The 19,485-nt window shown below is 49.0% G+C and overlaps 1 protein-coding gene across 3 annotated transcripts in view; it reads right to left on the bottom strand.

The window, feature by feature from the left end:
- Nucleotides 1-1,732: 1,732 nt before the first annotated feature.
- ASTN1 (astrotactin 1) overlaps nt 1,733-19,485 on the bottom strand; it is a 317,783-nt gene continuing 300,030 nt past the window's right edge. For all 3 annotated transcript variants that reach the window (XM_082702614.1, XM_082702612.1, XM_082702613.1), the window contains 3 exons: nt 19,341-19,441; nt 9,484-9,667; nt 1,733-5,527 (listed from right to left, as the gene is read on the bottom strand). In XM_082702614.1, coding sequence (XP_082558740.1) covers nt 5,290-5,527; nt 9,484-9,667; nt 19,341-19,441 — 523 coding nt within the window. In that variant the 3' untranslated portion in view covers nt 1,733-5,289. The remainder of the gene's footprint in view (nt 5,528-9,483; nt 9,668-19,340; nt 19,442-19,485) is intronic.

Here is a 19,485-nt window from a genome sequence, read left to right as displayed (position 1 = left end):
CTGGCCCTGGAACTGTGGTCCCTTCCCTATCCCCATCTCGGCTTAAACAGGATTTCTGGGGAGTTTCCTGAGGATCACCTGCTCAGATGTATTGGGACAGAGCCACCCATCTTTCTGTTCCCCTCTGTTGGAGCACAGATTCACCTTATTGGCGAGAGGCATGTTATGACTATGTAGTCACAGCCTGTATACATTTTCCTGTCCTTTTCGTGGTGGGTTCATGCCTAGGGCAGGGCAACCTCCATGCTCCACCACTGGCTGAATGGAATATATTTTTTTTTTTTTTGCTCCTGTCAGATCCCTTTTATTTAGCAGATCCCTTTAATGGCTTAAGACAATCACTGTTTTATTGTGTTGTGTAATTCTGGGCTTAGGAATTCCAACAAGTCTTGGCAGGGTGACTCTTCTCTTCCATGTGACATTGATAGAAGTTGCTGGATGGTATGCAGCTGACAGGGAGACTGATCAAGAGGGTCCAGGCCAGCTTTAGTCACGTGTCTGGTGCCTCAGTAGGAATATCTACCAGGCTGGCTCGACCAGAACCATGCACCACGGTGCTCCCATGTGACCTCTCCAGCATGGTGGCCTTCTTACAAGATGGCTCAGAACACCGTGAGCCCGAGTTCCTGAGAAAGAGGCAGAAGCCCCACGGCCTTTTTGAGTCAGGCTGGGAAGTCACCCAGTGTCACTTCCATCATCATTTATTAGCTAAAACAGTCCCCAACCTGCCCAGATTCAAGGGGAGAGGCAGTAAAACCCACTTCTAGAAGGGAAGGGTTGCAAAAAATATGTGATCTCATTTTAGAACTGCCACACTGTTCACCTTTGATCAGTTCCTGCTTGCATGGGGAGAAGCACTCTCATCATGACTTGGCAAGAAGGCCTACTGAGTGTGCAGGCTCCTCATATCTGGTTTTTGAGGACAAAGGGAATCACGTGTTTGGGGGGCAGTAGAGAGGACAGCTATTTACAGTTATATGGTAGAGAGAAAAAAAAGTGACTGAGTGCTTGGGCTGCCCCACGTGCAACGTTTCTTAAGAGCCAGCCTATCCCAAATGCCTCCACAGAGTAGAAGACAGGAAAGTGTCCGGGAGGGACTTTTGCAACGTTTGCCCTAGATGCCCCAGGAGAAATTTTGGTGCCTCCCATCATCCTGCACTTCTCTGCCACGGTTCTCTTCACCCTGGAACGATGGGTTCGGTGTCTCCTTTTCCCCATAAAACACCAGGCTCCATGATGAAAAAAACTTGTTTTCCTCAGACCAGCGATACCCTCAGCGCCGTGCCTTGCATGCAAAATATAGTAGATACACAATAAATAGATTTCATGGGCTAATTATCGGGCGGTGATGGAGAATATGAGAACACTACTACATAATAACGAGAAAGAAAGGGATAACAGGCTATAAGGCCTGTCTATTTGGCATCTGAGGTGGAAAATTTTATTTTAAAAATTTTTTTTAAGATTATTTATTTGTTGGTCAGATAGAGAGAGCAGTAGCATGGGGAGTGGCAGGCAAAGGGAGAAGCAGGCTCCCCACTAAGCAGGGAGACCAATGCAGGGCTCAATCTCAGAACCCCGGGATCATGACCCAAGCCAAAGGCAGATGCTTAACGACGAGCCACCCAGATTTCCCAGAGGTGGAGCATTTAAAACAGGGATAGTTCCCTGGTGGGTCCAACCAGATCACTTCAATTCTCAAGACTTAAGGTAACATGCACACACCTGGCACTTACTAACAGCTTTGTTTATTATTTAGTTGATTATTCCATGTTTTTATAATCGTACAATAATTCTCTTTGAAACAATACTGTTACACCTGAAGTTGGTCACATTTTATCTGTTCTTCCTTCTATAGTAGTAAAGTGGGGTTTTTTTTTCACACTCAGTTTTTTAATAGAACATTTGAATATCAAGAAGTGTGCTTAACTGAAAATAACAAACGGACCAAACTCTGTGGAAAATGATCACACACTCAGTTGAAGGTCTAATGCTATTCCAGGGGTCACATACATTCAAGAGGAAACACCACGGTCTCGTGGGGAGCCCAGATCTGGGGGGTTTGTGGTAAGTATAAGTGACTCCCTAAGACCTGTTTGGCAGCTTAGAAATTTGAGGTTTAATACTGGTCCAGTACTGTCACACTTTTAGGTCAGGATGGGTCCCTCCAGGCAAGCTTTGGGAAATGTCATCGGGGTGGGATTGATGGTGTCTTCCCCGGGCCAAATCCTGTCGTTAAATCCTCGGGGGAACTTAAAAAAACTGTCTCCTGCTCCTTCCATATGGGCCTTATTTTTCACCTGAGAGTTGATGGGACCCAGCCATAGAGGCTGTGTGTAGAGTGGGTGTGTAATATATGGGGATAGTGCATGGAGGTGTAATGTGTGTACATATAGTGTGTGATAGTGTACGTGAAGTGTGTATAATGTATGCATGTATAGTGAGTATAGTGTGTGTCATGTGGGTGTATAATGTGGGTGTGCCGTGTGTATAATGTATGTGTATATGTGAGAGTAATGTATGTGCACAATGTGTGTGTTGTGTGTGTAGCGTGTGTATATATAGTGCATGTAATGTGTGTGTATAAGGTATGGGTGTTATGTAATGTAGGTGTATAGTGTGTGTTGTATGTGTATACAGTGTGTATAATGTATGTGTGCTGTGTGTGTAATGTGTGTTGTGTGCAGTGTGTATATAATGTGTGTGTGCCGTACATGTGTACACTCTGTGTGTGTTTTGTGTATAATGCAGGTATGTGTAATGTATATATACAGTGAGTGTGTGTAGTGTGCAGTATGTGCAAGCACCTGTGCCGCGAGGGGGACACGAGGGGACACAGCAGGAGGAAGAGGGTCATGGAGAAGGAAGGGATAAAGGAGGAATGGTGGGACTGGAGAAGAAAAAGAAAAAGCAGATGAAAAGCTGGAGGGGCTTGGGGGAGAGAAGCTCCTCCTTTATATTAATAAAACAGAAGGAGGGGACGGAGGAGGGTGACACTCCCTGTCCTCTCTCGGCAGCTCATTGGCTCTGGTCTCCTCCACCATGAGCAGGACAGCAGCACAGCCTGGGACTCCCACCATGCTGCCTCGAGCCCGTTTTGTGGGCAGACTGAATATGGGGGCAGGACAGTGGCAGCAGCAAGGACAGCTCTTCCCTCGGCCTGGTCTGCTGGCTGGGCTCCAGCGGCCTGTGGCACCGTCCTCTCTGGGGATGGTCAGGGATGTCCCTTTAGGCATTTTACTGGAGGCCCTGCTCTGACCACGGGTGGTATGGCCGAGGTTTCTGCTAGCCTTCGCTCCGAAAGTGGAGGCGTTTCTGAAGCAGGTACCTTCTAGAATGGCAGACAAATCTTTCCAGCTTTTTATGGAAAGTTGTGGGGTGGGGAGCAGGGCAGCCAGCAGTCTCCCCGCAGGCTCCCTCCTGGGCCCCAGGGGAGGGCTCCCACCACAGACCTGGTGAGCCCAAAGGGTGCTCCCGGCTGCAAGGTTAAGGGCGCACCATGGGCATATCCGCCCCGGGCGGCGGGGCGCAAGGAGAGCTGTCTGGACAGGTCGGTCTGTGTGGAGCTGACGGATGGGACGGCCGCGTGCCACAGGCAAACTGGCCCAGGGCTGAGGGTGGCAGAGGGAACAGCCTGGATTCATAGGGTGGCCCAGGCAGTGCCCCAGGAGACATCTGGGGCAAGCTGTCTGACCGCTCTTTGCCGCCACCTCCCCGTCACTGCAGAGGAGACAAGAAGAGCCCTTCCTTGGTGATGGGGCTGGGGCAGGGGGCATGTCATGAGGATTCAGTGACTTGTGAGGTCCTCAGAGCAGCATCTGGTCCACAGTGAGCCCTTCAGAATGTGATCTGTCATTACTACTTGGAAAAAAATCCATATAATTCAATGTAGATCCATATCTCTTTCCTGACCTTTCTCTTGTGTTTCCAAAGGAGGAGCCCTGGTCAAAGGCAGGGTGGCTGAAGGTGTGTGTTCAGGCCTCTGAGGTGTGTGGGGACAGCTAAGGTCACTGGTGGGCCACGTGGCCCTCAAAGCTCTTGCAGGAAGGCTGGGCCACCACTTACGGCCATGGCAGCAACACTAGGGTCATGGGGTGGAATCAAGGGCTGGGCCCCTACTCGCCGTTGGGGCTCACCTACAGAACCTCTGCTGGCCTGGCAGCTAGGTAGGAGGAGAAGACAGTGGCATTCTCCTGTGGATGGCCATCCAGAGAGAGGACCTGCAAAACTAGCAAAATAATTAAGCAAACTGAGCAAGTGAGAAACGGACATTAGGTTTTTTGTGATCAGTAATCGCTTTCATTCACAGAAACACTGGCATGGGGGTATCAGCACCTCCTGACCCAGAGCAGGTGTTGTCCAGGGTGAGAGACGCAGGCGCTAAGAGAATGCAGGCGTGTGATGCACACTGGTGGTCTGGAGAAGTTCATCCTGGAGGCACAGGAGCTATTAGATAATCAGTCCTACTTCTTCTCTAGAATGGGTTGCTAACTAGTCTCCCAGGTAGACTGTTTTGAAGGTACATTTGACAAGGAGCATTTGTTGCTTCTTAAAGATCTCATACTGTTTGGAGGAGAGGCAGAGATCTGGCAGAGGGAGATTTCATCCCAATCCCATCTTAAAATGGGTGAGGACCTAAAAATCCCGAAGGCCTGCTGGGACCCGTATTGGAGGCTCAGTTCACCTATGAGGTGTGACTGGAGCAACAAGAAGGCCTGGGAGGAACCACGCCGCCTCCACAGAGGCCACCCTCCCGATTTGCCCATTGTTGTCTTTCTCTGTGAGCTGAGCTCGGGCTCCCAGAGTGAAAAGCTTCTTGATAAATGCTTATGGCTGGGGCCTGGGACCAGTCGGATGAATTTCTGGCCTCATTTCTGTCCCCAGCTGTAATGGACTCAGGGATCCAGCGAGCCCAGGGTGCCTTAACCTGGTAGACCTTTCATGGGGAGCATGGCAGAGCTCTTGAGAATTGTGATGAACCTTCTGGGAATAAAAAATAAATGAAACAAATTAACTACAAAACAAGCCCCAAAGTAATCCCCGAAAGAGGAATGACACTGCATGAGGCTGCTGGTTCGCAGGTCTACTGATCATGCAGATGGAGAACATCATACCAAAGAAGTTCTACAGGGAGCAAGGATCAGTTTCTCCCTGGTTTAGATATTGCCTCTCCCTGGTTTAGAGGTTTTAATGTTCCATTAAAAAATATTAAAAATCCACAGACCAACCCAGATGTTCCTCTCCTCTCTTCCTGCTTCCTTTTGGCAGCCACCAGCTGGCATCGTGGTGCTAGATGTCTTTGCTGTCCCCATAGTCGTTGTAAGGGACACTCAGGGTCTGCTCCTCGCATGTCTTCCTGAGGTCCCGGCTGAGCTCTGACCAGTCAAGTCCATAGGGCTTGATCTCGCTGTAGCGGCAGCCCAGGTACTTAAGGGAGCCCCGTCGCAAGCTTATCTTGGGTTCCTGAAGGAGGCCATTGCACCAACTGCTGAGATCCCCCAGCTGGGAAAGGATGAGGCCAGCTTTCCTATGGATGGAGCATGGAGGATACTTAGATTAGAAAGAAGAGAAGGTGGGGAAGGGCAAACAGGCGCCGTTAGAGTGAGACTTAAAACACCCGGAGGGCAGAGTCTGGTGTGTCCTGCTTCCTGTTCTATCAGGGGCACTCAGAACGGGGGGCGGGGTCTTCCATAAATATCTGTCTAGCAGATGGATGGATGGATGGACGGATGCATGGATACGTGGATGGATGGATGAATGGATGGATGGGCGGATGGATGAAAGAACAGTCTGGCTGGGTAAAAGGGGCAGGCAGCAAAACAAAAGAGAGAAATAAAATGCCATAAGGAAAAATAAAGGAAAAGAACTACTATTTTAGTGGGAATTTATGCCCTTTTAAAATCATAGAGTTGGCAGTTTTGAAAGACAAATCAAATCCATTTTCTTTACAGCCAGCAATTTACCATCGCTAAATGACAAATAATGTGTTTGAGTGAACATTTCCCTTTTCAAGGCTATTTTAGAACTAAGCAGAAACAGCTGATATACTGAACTTTGGAGGGTATCAAATGTAACTAATTATGCCCGGATGGAGGGCGTGACAGCAAAATACGAGTGAAGACAACAGTGCCCTTGGTGCACACTGACACAGCCCTCCCCCGCCGCCCCGGGGGGAATGCAGACGCTTTGAGGCACACGTGACCTAATTAGTGTGCAGGTGTGCTCCCGCTCCACTCCGCCTTCTCCCTTGGAAAGCCAGGAGGCCACCACCACGGAGACCCAGTCCAGAGAGGGGGAAGACCAGCAAAAGGATCACAGATCACCAGGGAGGAAAAGGAGTGGAGGAGACTTGTGCTCCAAGCTCGCACACCCTGGAGCGCAGGGATCCCTCTGGGCCAGTGCGAGAGCGTGGTGGCCTCTGCGTGTGCAGCCTGGGGAAGGAGGCGGTCACCACAATCGTCTTCCTCTTGTTGGTGCACAGCCTTCTTCCCCGTGCCCCTGTCTGTGAGAGACTCAGGGGCTACTGACAGCCAGCTGTCAGACCTCACCAGCTCTGAGCGACGGAGCAGCGTTCCCTCACTCAGTTCTGTTCCTCCTGTTCTTTGAACCCCGAAGTGTCCAGAGACCCACAAAGTTTCTCTTCTTTGAATGAGCTCCCTCCCATAAAATGCCGTTCGGAAAAGCTCAATGATCAGCGACCCTTATAGGATTTACCAGCTGCTTGGCTAACTTCTCATGGGAAGAACCAATGCTTTTCTAATCCGGTCACCAATTCTTTCCAGAAAATGGAAGTTTCTGCACTCCATTGAGAATGACCTTTCAAAGAACAATAAGCACATTCGTTTCATTTCTCCCCTTCTGTCTGGCCGTGACCACCACATTCCTGGGAGGAGGTGCTGAGAGGGGCAGAGAGGAAGCTGGAGGGAAGGTGTGGAGATCCAGCCGCGGCATCCAGGGACGGAGTGAACGCGAGGTCATCAGAGGGCAGTCGTATTTTCTCCTACTTCAGTGGTGGGTCAGAGGAAGTCCAAGACTCCGCCTGCCGCCTACGTAGCATCTCCTGCAGATGGCCTCTCCTCCGTCTATTGGCCTCTGCAGTTGGGCCAAGCAGGCTTCCAAAAGTCGTCATCAATGGGACTTTGGTGGCCCTTCCTCTTAATTTATCCTACTACATGTCATTAGTTGTTGACAAATTCTTGGAAGGAGGAGGGAGAGGGAGTGAAGGGAGAATGAAGGCTGCGTGAACATCGTCCTCAGGACAAGGACATGGGAAAAGAGAGGATTAGATTAGCCCATGGAGATCTTGTGGCTACCTCCGTAGCTCAATTTAAAAAAAAAAAAAATTTATTTGTGTCTGCCCTTGATCATCTCAGAGCCTGTGGATTTCTTCTTTCTTAGCAGCAATGCAACCAATGCTGTTGTCAAAGTAGTTCAACCCACAAGTCAATCTGGAGGCCTCTGTGAAAGTTAAGGGAAGGGATTGAACTGAACTGAGGGGGTCGTTTCTGCCTGCTCAAAGGGAGTGTGTGGTCCACAGATCCTCTTCGGTTCACACTCACAGCCAACTCCAAAGATGATGGATGCATCTCAAGGCAGAAGGCTTTTCCTTTTTGGTGGTTCTCCCCCATGACACCGGAGAGTAAAACTTGATTTCCAGAAGCTAATGAAATTACACACTGTCTTCTAATACAGAGCCTTGAAAAACCAGCACCACACATGAAAGGGTCTCCAGGGAGGAGAGTCTGGGAAGAGAATGTCAAGTCAGCAGCATGCCTTACTTTACAGGGGGAGCCACACTTCTTCCCCTGCTCACTTGCTTTATTAACCAATTTTCCTTCCGACTCTTGAGTTACAAGAGAGAAATTTTAAAAGCAATCCTAATGCCCTTGGAAATCAAGATGATATATGCAATGTTAGTGCTATTCAAATTGTGACATTTATGTTCCCTAACCAAGAACTGTATATATATAGTCAATAAATGTCAGAAGGAGGGAGGAAAGGGTGGGGAGCAGAAAGAGAAGAAACAGAGTGAGGTGGGAGGGGGAGGGCAACTTGGGAAAGAAGCAGAGAGAGGATAACAGTAAGCATAAGTGATTATGAGGGCAGGAGTAATAAGGTAGAGAGCAGAGAGGACATATCTTAATCCGTATCTACTTTCTAACTCAGGGTTCGATTTCTTCTGAAACTGAAACAAAGCCAATGAGAAGTCCCTTACATATTTCCCTCTGTTGTTTTGGTCCATAGCCGTGGCATCTGTTTTCCTGAGGACTATCAACTTTTATAATAACTGCAGGAAATAATCTATGGAATGCAGAAAGATTCTTCCTAAACTTACACATGAAATCACTGTGTTTCAGAAGATAATTCTGAGTTTCTTCCTTCTTTTAAAAGTTAAAAAAATAAAATAAATTAAATTTAAAAAAAAAAGTAAGAGAATAGAAGGGAATGTCCTGCACAGTGGTATTTTGAAGAGTTTATAACTTCAGGTCACGAGAAGCACACTGACACTTGGTCTCCCTCCAGTGCGCTCAGCGGTCAGATAGATGGGACAACATTTGGGTGATGTTTTCATGCAGCATCTTGGCAGCAATGCAAGAATTCTTTAAGTGCCAGAGAATTCCATTCCATTGTGTTGATAGTCTTCATTTGCTTTCCATTTTTCTTTTCCTTAAATAGAGGAATGCGCCACCCCTTTTTTATCCCTTATGAACCCCTAAATAGTTCAAGGACATACAGGTACCAACATTCCATGCAAGCCTCTTTCACTGACTCTATCTGATAATACCAATATTTCCACCAAAATCTGTTTTTCTCAGAGCAGGAATATGTAGCCATGATGAATGGAACAAAAGGAAGGTGGTTATCTGTACACACTCTTCCAATTTCTCTCTTTCTAAGAATGCTGTGTTGCAGAACCTAAAAGCAGTGGGTATTGAGTATTGAAAAGTTGTGGCCTCGGGGCCAGGGGAAGCTGGCAAACACTGTACTGTCCTAACTTTGGCCAACAAAGATGTCACGGTGGGTCTGGGCTACCTCCACGTTGTCTTTCCAAAGGATGTGCAATTTAGCTGAAAATACGTCTGTCAAACGCATATTGTATATGCAAAGCTCATACGTAATAAATACTTTCGTGTAACTTCTTCAATAAAATTCCTAATTTTCTTTCACAAAGCGAGGAGGCTCCCAGCATCTACCGTTTTAGTATTTGGAATGCTATGTCAGCGTGGTAAAGAGGTGGCTGAAACGGGTCAAGGGCAAAGATTTTTTTCAGAGTTCGGGAAATGTATTCATGACTTCCCTACTTAAATACAGCTTACCCAAAACTAATCGCTATGAACTGAGCTGTATAAAAGCACAGGACGTATTTCTCTGAGCTCCTAAGGTCACCCAGGAAATCTTTGTGAATCCATGGGTACAGGAGGACAGGCACAGAATTTCAAAGAGCCGAGGTTGTTGTAAGTGGCAATGGAGTTTCTTGGTTACCTGGGACCTAATTCGTCCTCACACCGCCAGGTGAATTCTCCAAAACTCTCATAGTGCAGGTTATAGTGGTAGAGGACTCGATGTAGGGTGGGGGAGCCCAGGTCCAGGAGGGTGTTATAGGCCGTCTGCTGCTCCTTCCCACTGGTGTAGCCATTGAAGAGATTGTAGATCTTATCTGCTATTTCTGAGGAGGGCAGAAAAGGCAAATAAAGAACATTTTAAATGCACGGATGTAGCCACACAACATACATGTGTGCATGTGTATGGAGACATGTGTCTACTTGTATTTACACATATGCGCATGGGTGTGTGTGATGTGTGGCTTAAAGAATAAGAACCTGGAGCCCGGAGACCTTGGTTTGAGTAATTCACTTTTATCTCAGCCCCACCGGGTGTGGCTCTCTTTTCTAAAACAATGAAAACCTTCAACTAGAATATCTCAGGTCAACTTCAGTTATAATATTCTTTGTCTTTACCCATGTTTCCTGAAAATACAGTGCCTGCAGCAAAAAAAAAAAAAAAATCACAGATGAAGACTTTACTGGCAAGTGCGGTCCCGGTCCCGGGGAAGCTGGGGGAGGAGAGAAGGAAACGAACCCGGGAGGAGTCTGAGGGGAGGGAGGGGCGTGCCACGAAGCAGGGGTGCGCTTTGCGGGAGAGGAAGCTGCTGACCCCGCTGGTCCGTCCAGGGGGAGAAAGGAAGACTCTACCGTCTGCTCCCATCTCGGATTACCCGGTGGGGACTTCTCACATTCGGCCCCATGAAGTATTAGCTCCCCTGAACTTCCAGATTATATATGTTAGGGTACCAAGTGGGTCCTGCAAAAGCACAGGGAAGCCCAGGGGGATCGAAATTTGACTCAGGGATGGAGGGAAGCACTGTCAGGTGAAGCTTGAGCCACGTGAAGAACCAGGAGTGGCCCCCATGACTACAGGCTGGCAGAGCCTTTGCTAGGGCTGCCCGGACCAGATACAAAGACAAGCTCGCAGCTGTGTGTGACACAGAGGCAGAACCTGGTACATCCTGCAACTCCAAATAAGTAATCTTTCAGTTTAATTTATAACTCTTAGCTTTCTCCTCCAAGGCATACATTGCTCATGCGAACTTGGTGATGTGGCAGAGTGGCGATGAATTTGTATAGCCTTGGCCATTTTTTCCTACGGAGCTTGAAGTCCTTTATCATTAAATGTTTTTGTATTAAACCTGTCAGAAAGGAGATTTGTTCACCTTCCCTTCGCAACAGCTGGGAACTGAGATCTGGAGAGCAGAACTCTGTCTCCGATCCAGTGTTAAATCTGGGAATGAAGAAACTAAGTCTACGGATTTCCAAGCCAGCACTTTGCCCACTCGACCCCCTGTCAGCCAAAAGGCATAGCAACCTGATTCCATGTCACAATTCCAAGTGAATTTTGGGCTGTTGGTAATAACATAGTCACCATTGTAGGGGTTTTCTGGGTTGGAAGGAAGAAAATTTCTACCCCTACCTACTCTGTCCAGACACTGCAATGATTTCCTTATTTTTCTATCTTGCCCATTGTCTATGCGGACAGGCGCCAGATCTTACTTCCTTGTCCTGAGTGACTAGCACAGGCCCAACAACAGAGTAGATTTTAAAAAGTGTTAGTTAAATTAATGTAATTCATGATCTTTCCAGTGATCTCTCTCCGCCCCAGGCTATACCAATCCGTTAGCAACCAAACTCTCATAGCCAGCATCTTAACTGCATTATAAATAACTTCAGTCCAGAAATCCATTCAGATTTGCAGGATTTTTTAATTCTCAGGTTGTTAAAATAGGATCAAGTGGACGATGCCTTAGAACATAAAGGTCTATGATATCGCCCGTTACTTACTAATGGCCTACCGATTGTCAAGAACTTCACATATAGTGAACTCCAATCTTCTACCAACCCTGCAAGATGGATATGAGTGTCCCTCTCCTCCACATCTGGACATTCAGAGTGAGAGAGGCCAGGTCACCTACCCAAGGTCGTATAGCCCGTGTGGGCTCAAGTCAAGTTTTAAAACTGTGTCTATCTTCCTTCGCTCTTTTGTTTCGATGCTCAGGGGATGGTAGTGTTTGGCCAATTTAAGAAGATATAGGAGGCAGAGTCTTGGGGAATGCAAATCTGGGGTGACCATTTCTCATAGAGGACTTTTCCTAGTTGGCCCATAGATGCCAAGTAAGAGGGAGTCTGGGTAAGAATGCACGGGGCTCCTTGTTCCTGGGGTTCAGACAGAAGCAGAAGGACCAGTCTAAGAGCTGTGTTTTCCTCCTCCCTCCCTTCCTTCCTTCCTTCCTTCCTTCCTTCCTTCCTTCCTTCCTTCCTTTCTCTCTTTTTAAGGATTTTATTTATTGAGACACAGAGAGAGAGAACAGGTACGAGCAGGGTGAGGGGCAAAGGGAGAAGGAGACTCCCCGCTGAGCAGGGAGCCGGAGGCGGGCTCGATTCTGGGACTCTGGGGTCATGACCAGAGCTGAAGGCAACCACTTACCTGACCGAGCCACCCCGCTTCCCCGAGCTTTGTTGATTTCAACGGGCGGAGGGGGACAGGTACTAGATGAAAGGACGGGGGAGGAAAAATGTGGGCGATCAGACCACGGGCCGGACAGGGAGGCTAGGTTTCCTTTTCCCAGGCTTTTTGTTGATGGTTCTGTGTTTTTATTTCTAGTGATTAGAAATAGCATCCCAAACCCCGGGCCCCGGTTATAACTGTCTCCGCTGAGGAACAGAGACGGCTGAGGAGGTGTTTTCCAGCATATTTACTATTCTCATAACACAACGGTAATATCTAGCTGGAAGAGGCTGCTCCTTCCCCCAGCAGCAGCCTGCATGCCTGAGACCAGGTGGAGAGGCCCAGGCACCACCATAAATCTCCTAAAACCAAGATAATCTAACTCTGGGGTGTGTTACAAGCCGACATCCATAAACGGCATGCTATATTCAGAAGGATAAACGCTAGGTTCCTAGTGCATGAGTATTTCTGGTTCCTCCTATTTCCACTGAGAAAATTTAGGGATATTATTTCATTAGCTTTCACTGCATCTCAAGAAGTCACTAACTCAAAGAATGAAAAAGAATACAAGGTATTTTGAGTTGTCATTTTACCCAGTTTCCAGCTTCACAGAAGTCTTGGGCTATCCAAAATAAGGATCTGTCTTCCCTGTCTTTAAAATGCAAGGTGCTCAGGAACAGTTAAAATGCACGTGGAGAGGGCGCCTGGGTGGCTCGGTGGGTTAAGGCCTCTGCTTTCGGCTCGGGTTGTGATCCCAGGGTCCTGGGAGGGAGCCCTGCATTGGGCTCTCTGCTCAGCAGGGTGAGTGCTTCCCCGCCCCTCCCTGCTCCCAGTCCCATCTCTGCCTGCCTCTCTGCCTACTTGTGATCTCTCTCTCTGTCAAATAAATAAAATCTTAAAAAAACAAATTTCAAATGCATGTGGAGAGACAGCAGGGAGTCTGCAGACAGGGCCTCATCAGGGAAAAGAGAAGCTGAGTTACTCGTTATTAGAAGGGAGCCAGGACCTCTCAGACAGCAGAATAAACCATGGGGACTGAAGTCCTCAGGCCCAGAGTTATGATTAAGAACTGGCACCACAGCATTGTTTGCAAGCCACAGACTAGCTGTATGGCCTTGGACAAGTCACTTAACCTCTCTGGGTCTTAGTTTCCTTTTCTGTTCAATGATGATGAATGATATACACCTTCTAAGATTATGGTGATGTTAAAAGCGACCTTAAATGTAAACCGTTTCTGCAGCATAACATGTGGACCCAGGAAGCATACCTTTATTCATTCACTCAATACAATTTTTCCTGAGGACTTAGCACAGGTCAAGGAAAAACTGACAAAATTCCTCACCCTCGAGGCACTTACAGTCTAGTGGAAGGGGGCTTTTCCAGAAGCAACATATATCACCTGGACAATATCTTCTGTGAGGAAGTCAGGCAGGAGAGGGAGGCATGGGGGTGCTGTGTAGGGCCCTGAGATTTTAAACAGGGTGGCCGTGAGAGGTCTCAGGGAAGAGATGACCCCGGGGCTGAGAGCCAGAGGAAGGGAGGAGATGAGCCGCAGGGATGTGTGGGGAAGAGCATGCCAGGGCGAAGCCGACCAGTAGAGAGCTCCCAGCCTCTGGGCTGCATAATTGAAAATAGCAAATAAGCCATTATAGTATTTGGAGTAAGAGGAGTTGAGAGAAGAGCCAGACAATAGGAGATGTTATTTTATTATTATTATTTATGATGATGATTAATTGTTACTGGTTGTCCAGGAGATCATGCTTTCCCCAGTGCTATGAGAACACAAGAGTGCAAGAGGCTGGGGCAAAGAGTTTTATTTGAGTGAGAGGAAGTGACTTCCGGGGCACAAGTGAGCTTTTATTCCCCAGCAGTGGCTGTGAAATTCGCTATGAAATGAGAATCCTGGGAGGCACCCATACCACCTAAAAGCTCCCCTGATGCTGTAACAAAAATCCCCCGAGTGGCAGTCCTAAGTCAGCACTTTCATTAGTTGCTGGGTAGGGGTAGAGGTGTGGGGCTGAGAACTCAGTCTGTCCCCACTGAACTGAATTTCACAGAATTCCCTATGAAAACCCGAGGCAATGACCCTTGTCATTCTTGGTGCTGTGCCCACCACAAGGTCGTCTCCCCCGCCCCCAGGCCTTGTGCACCCGCCTCCTGCCACGCCTCTCCGGGCTGCTCTGTGCTGCCTTCACAGCCGTGATGTTCAACCTCGGGAATCAAACTTCATCTCCACCCAGAAGGCCGGTGAAAACACAGATTGTTGGCTCCCTCCGGAGCTCCTGATGGAGTGGGTCTCAGATGAACCTGAGAATTTGCCTTTCTGACAAGCTCCAAGGTGCCGCTGCTGCTCATCCGGGTCACATTTAGGGAACCACGGCTCTCTACGAATTCATTCTCTCAAGACGTCCCTTGCCTCCTCCAGGACCAGCAATATGGCAAACAGCTCTCCCCTTCCCCTTGACCTTGGCAAACGCTCTTCCTTTTCTCCATGTCCCTGTGTTGGCAGAAACCTGCCCGAAGCTTTCTCCCACACAGAGGAACCCTCCCATGCCCCAGTCTTTCAGTCTCTCATGACCTCCTGCAAATGATCTACTGTTCTCTATGTATATATACAAAAAAAGTCCCACCTTAAAAACTCACCTGCCTCTTCCTATTCCCACCCGCCCGCTTACTAGCCACTCTTCCACATCCGTGGAAAAACCTGGCATCCGGTTCATTCTCCACTTCATTTCTCATCACCATTTTGGGTGGCTTCACTGTCCATATGAAAAAACTCTTTAAGACTAGACCTGTCCCCAGGCCCCCAGACACCTAGAGTCAATTGTCATGTTGGAGACCTTCTGCAGCTTTGAGACCGTAACCCGCAGCATCACACGTGGTGAACACAGCCTGCTTCCGAGCCTCCTGGACGCCCTGCCCGCAGCCTGTCCTTCAGCCCCAGGTATTTAGCAACGCCATCCCCTCTGGGCATCAACTGCGCATCTACACCCTTCTCTCCCTGACATAATCCACAGGGCCCATGGCCTGTGCCCTCAACCAGCTTGCTCCCTCCTTGGCCTCTTCTCTCTCTCCATCTAGGATGCTGGGTTCTGCTGGGCGACAGTCACAAGCCATTGAACTAGGCAGTTCTGCTCAGCCTGACTTGGCATGACTTCTTTCTTTCCTGCTCCAAGCCACCAGCCAATCCTTTTGGTTCTGCCATCAAAACAATTTAGAGCCAGAACATTTCTCGGCACCTCTGTCACAAGCATCCTCTCTCCTCTGTCCCTGCCATCGCCTTGGTGGCCCCTGACCTGCTACTTGGAGTCCACTCCCAGCACAGCAGGTGAATGAGCCTGTGAACAGTAAGCGTGATGACGTCTCTCTTCGGTTTGAAGTACGCAGTGTTTCCCTGCCTAGTCCCAGGCCGAGTCCCAGACCCTGCGCTGGGGCCCCATGGGATCCACCCCCACCCCCAGCCCCTGGCAGCTCCCCACCACCTTCTCTCCTCCCCATCCCTCGCCACTGCAGGGGGCCTCCTTTCTCGTCTTCAAAAACACCACACATCTCTGTCCTGCTGCTCCTCTATCCAGAATGATCTTCCCCTGGGTATCTTGGTATCTTCCTCCTTCACCCTCTTCCCCCAAAATTCTACCTTCTGCACTGCCTACCTCATTTCCCTGCTAGTCAGTCTCCATAACATTCACCATCTGAAATATCTGTTTTACTATTTTTTGGAACGTGTTGCCCTTGCTGACATCGGAGCTCCAGGAGACAGGCGTTTTGTCCCTTAATGCCTAAACCATGTATGTAGTCGGGGCTTAATATATGCAGTATGATTTGCTGCATTTACGAAACCTGATTACACCATTCCAGAAAACACACTCTGTCGTATCTAATCCCGGGCTCCATAGATGGCAAAGGAAGGCACGGACAGAATTTATGTTCAGCCTCAGGAGAGAAGGATGGCGCTGGGGAGCGAAGGGCGAGAGCTAGCCCTGACTTCCTGGAGCTCCTCAAAGAGCTCCGGCAAGGCCACCCCCGGCCGGGAGACCAGGCCGGTCTCATTGCCGACACTGGGCTGCTCTTCCCCGGGAAGGACGCCGTCGGTACAATACAGGTGGAACCTCACTTGCTCGGTGGCTTTTCTGCCATGACATGGTGAAATCCTTCACCACCAGAAAGTATCTGGTTTAGGAAGAGTGTTCATGGGAGGATTAGTCTGGCTTCCTGCTGGGTAATCAGGAGCTGAGGTCTTGCTCTGGGTCACTTAAAAGCTAATTCCCACTTATTACTAGGTTTAAATTCAGATCCAAGTGAGCTCTATTTATTATCACCCTCTGGGTTTCAAGGAGGCAAAGCATACGGTTTTCTGGGAGAGCGGCTTGAACTGTATCAATTTCTGAGGCTTCCCTCAAGGGGTCCCCCTCGTTAATCTTCATGGTCGGCACACAGGACTCGCTCCTTGGGGAAGAGCAAAAGCAGGAGGGGGTGCTACCTCATTCTCTCAGTGGGAAATTGACTCGCCTGCGCCCAGCTGCTCTGCTGGGCTTGCAGACCCTCTCCTTTGTCGGGCCGCCCATGTGGCCAGAAGCACAGCTTGATTCACTCTGGGGGCTGGAATTAACCTAAAGGAGCCCCACAGAGAAACAGAAGAGTGGTCGCTCCCAGGCAGGCTACTTGATGTCAGCCCCTCTTTACTCCAGAGTTGCTGTCTGTCCCTCTGTTTCTGCAGGCACGGGGCCGCAGACCTCCTCGCTCGTGGCCCCTCGAGGCACCCCCACCAGCCTGCTGCCTACTTAGCAAGTCTCAGGAGCCTCCTGTGGCCGGTAAGGCCATTAGCAAATTCTCCAAAACAGAATTAGCCAGGGCACCTTTTCATCACCTGTTCCTCTCTGGCCTGGAGTAAGAAATCAACAGATGATAACTGAAGGGGGCCACGGGCCTCTCCAGGTAGCCTCTTATCTGAGGGCTTTCAACTCCAGACTCTGTTTCATCATCAAGGGATTCTGAGAACTTCAAAAGTCATTTGGTCCCCACCCTATAAGCCAGGAAGCACCCACTCCAGAGAGAAGCACATCTGTCTTAGACAGAAAAGTCTCCACTTCCCCAGAATGCCACAGTGGATTCTAATAATTCTTGAAAGGGAGAATTTTATTTTCTACCTAATTTGAACCCTCTTTTTCTCTCTCTCTTTCTTCTTTCCTTTCTTTCTTTCTTTTTTAAACCTAGGTCTTTTCTTCATTCAGAGACAAAGAAAGGTTTTCACCCTTTTACACACTGACCTTCTAAATATCTAATTTAACATCACAGGCAAAATGGGAATTGACATCCAATAATGCGTCTGTGTGCTGACTCTGTTCAGCACTCACTTTGTGACCCTGGTCAGCTAGTCACTCGACTCCGCTTCTCCATTTCCACATCTACAAAATGGGGGCAGTATTCTATCCATTCAGTACCTCTTCATTGGGTCCCTCTCAGAAAGCAGACTCTGCATGGTAGTGGTAGCATTTCCAAACTAGCAGAGACATTGATGCTGGGGTTCTAGGTGAAGCCAGTTTCAGTCAGGGAAATTTTGTGGCTAAGCACATTGCTGGTACCGCTGAAGTCACCTCATTATGTCCCCTGACTGCTGCTGTGTCAGGTTGACTACGAGGGGCACAATGTTAGGATGTATATTCCCCAGCATTTACTGAACAGTTATTATGGGATGGACACTTAAAAAAAATAATGTAAATTCATTCATTTGATTCTTACTAGCTTCATATCAGGTAGGGGACTATTACCCCTTCCCCCATTTTATAGAGTAGTAAACTGAGGCATGAAGTGAAATAAGCTGCTCAAGGTCAAGTACATAGCGGAGCAGGATTTGAAGCTGGGTGGTCTGACTCCAGAGCCCCAGATTGTTGGTAACCAGTCATCATGCTTCCTTCCTTCTAAGGGTTAGGGACATAATAGTTGGTAAACCAAAAGGGACTCTGCTCTCCCTGAACTCGCTGTCCAGGGAGGTAGATATTGAACACATGATTCTAATAACAGAGATGAATGTGCAGAAGGAAAGTAACATGATATTGTTACTGGCAATGACCCTTGATCACTTGATCCTTGATGTCTTGACTGCCTTGAGAAAGGGACACTTGACCTGAAATCTGCTGGCTAAGAGGAGCTAATCATTAATCAGGGGTGGGGATGAAGGACGGTCTGAGTAATGAGACGGACACGTGCAAAGGGCTGGTGGTAGGAGTGGGAATGTGTGGAGGACCTGAGAAAGGCAGTGAAGCTGAACTGCAGAGATTGATGGGGAGAGTGGATGAGAAGAAGCTGGAAAAGTGGGTGAGGGTCACCTCATTTAGGTCCTAATGTGTCTGTTAAGTATTTTGGTCTTCGTCACAGAAGAATGGCAATCCATTCACGAGTTTTAAGGCAGGGCCTTAATATGATCAGATTCCTAGGTTGAAAAGAGCTGTGTCATACACATCAAATGAGGCGATGAATCTGAGAATCCTTCCAGAAGCTGTAAAGTGCTGCAGCATTGGTGGTTAGTTAATGTGGACCTGGTCCCCATTAATGTGGACCTCTCCCCCACCCCGTGCTTTTGCATCACTGTGCGTACCCCTTGATCCCTGCAGGCCTGTGCCCCTCATGGGCAGCTGGAAGCCCCTGGAGCCTGGAGCCATCTCTCAGGCGATGTGAGGGACCAGGCGTCAGCATGGCCATACTGTTTCCCTTGCTGAGACCTGCACAGCCTGAGCTCCCTGCGATGGCCCGAGTCCTTGCTCACGTGCGCATCAGGCCTGGTCCCCCGGCAAGCCTACAGTGCTTGGCCAGAGCTCTGTTCTTGTTATTTGCCCGGAAGAGGTGCCCGGGACGACCACATCCTGGCTGCGGAGGCCATGTGCTACTTCTCCGAGCAGGGGACACTATCGAGACCCGCCGGGGAGCCTTGTGAGGAAAGGGAGCTCCAGCAAGTGTGCCGTCTGCACAGATGTCCACATCCGTAGCCTGTGTTTTCTTTCAAAAGAACTTTGCAGATGGACACACTCATATGAAGAGAGGACTCCTGAGGGCAGAGGTCAGGGACTCCATGGACCTCAGCACCTGGCGTGCTACCGTGTGTGCCCAGGGCTTCCATCAGCGCGTCCTCCCGGCTCCCTGACTCCCAGACTGTGTGAGAGAATGGGGGCACTGGGAGGATCTCTGCCAGACACGGGCTGCTCCAGGGTGGGCCTTGAGTTCTCCCCCTTCCCCGCTGAACCCTGTGTTGTTCTGTTTGACTCCCTTGCTCCCGCTTCCATCACAGTGAGGGGAGGCCCCAGGGGAGTCCCTCTGCAGGCTTTGCTGGCCTCAGTGTCACTTACCCTGGGCTTTGACATCATCCACCACGGGGCAAGGCGTCTTCACAATGACGTCGCTGGGCCTGGAGCGCCGTCCAGTGTTGTCCACTCCCCACAGGGTGAACCTGGCCGACAGGGGAAGGCGTCATTAGCAGAGAGGAGCTGAGGC

The sequence above is a fragment of the Mustela nivalis genome, assembly GCF_964662115.1.
Source record: "Mustela nivalis genome assembly, chromosome: 16".
Classification (NCBI taxonomy): domain Eukaryota; kingdom Metazoa; phylum Chordata; class Mammalia; order Carnivora; family Mustelidae; genus Mustela; species Mustela nivalis.
The sequence above is the reverse complement of the archived record's forward strand: the minus strand, read 5'-3'. Positions and strand labels throughout refer to the sequence as shown.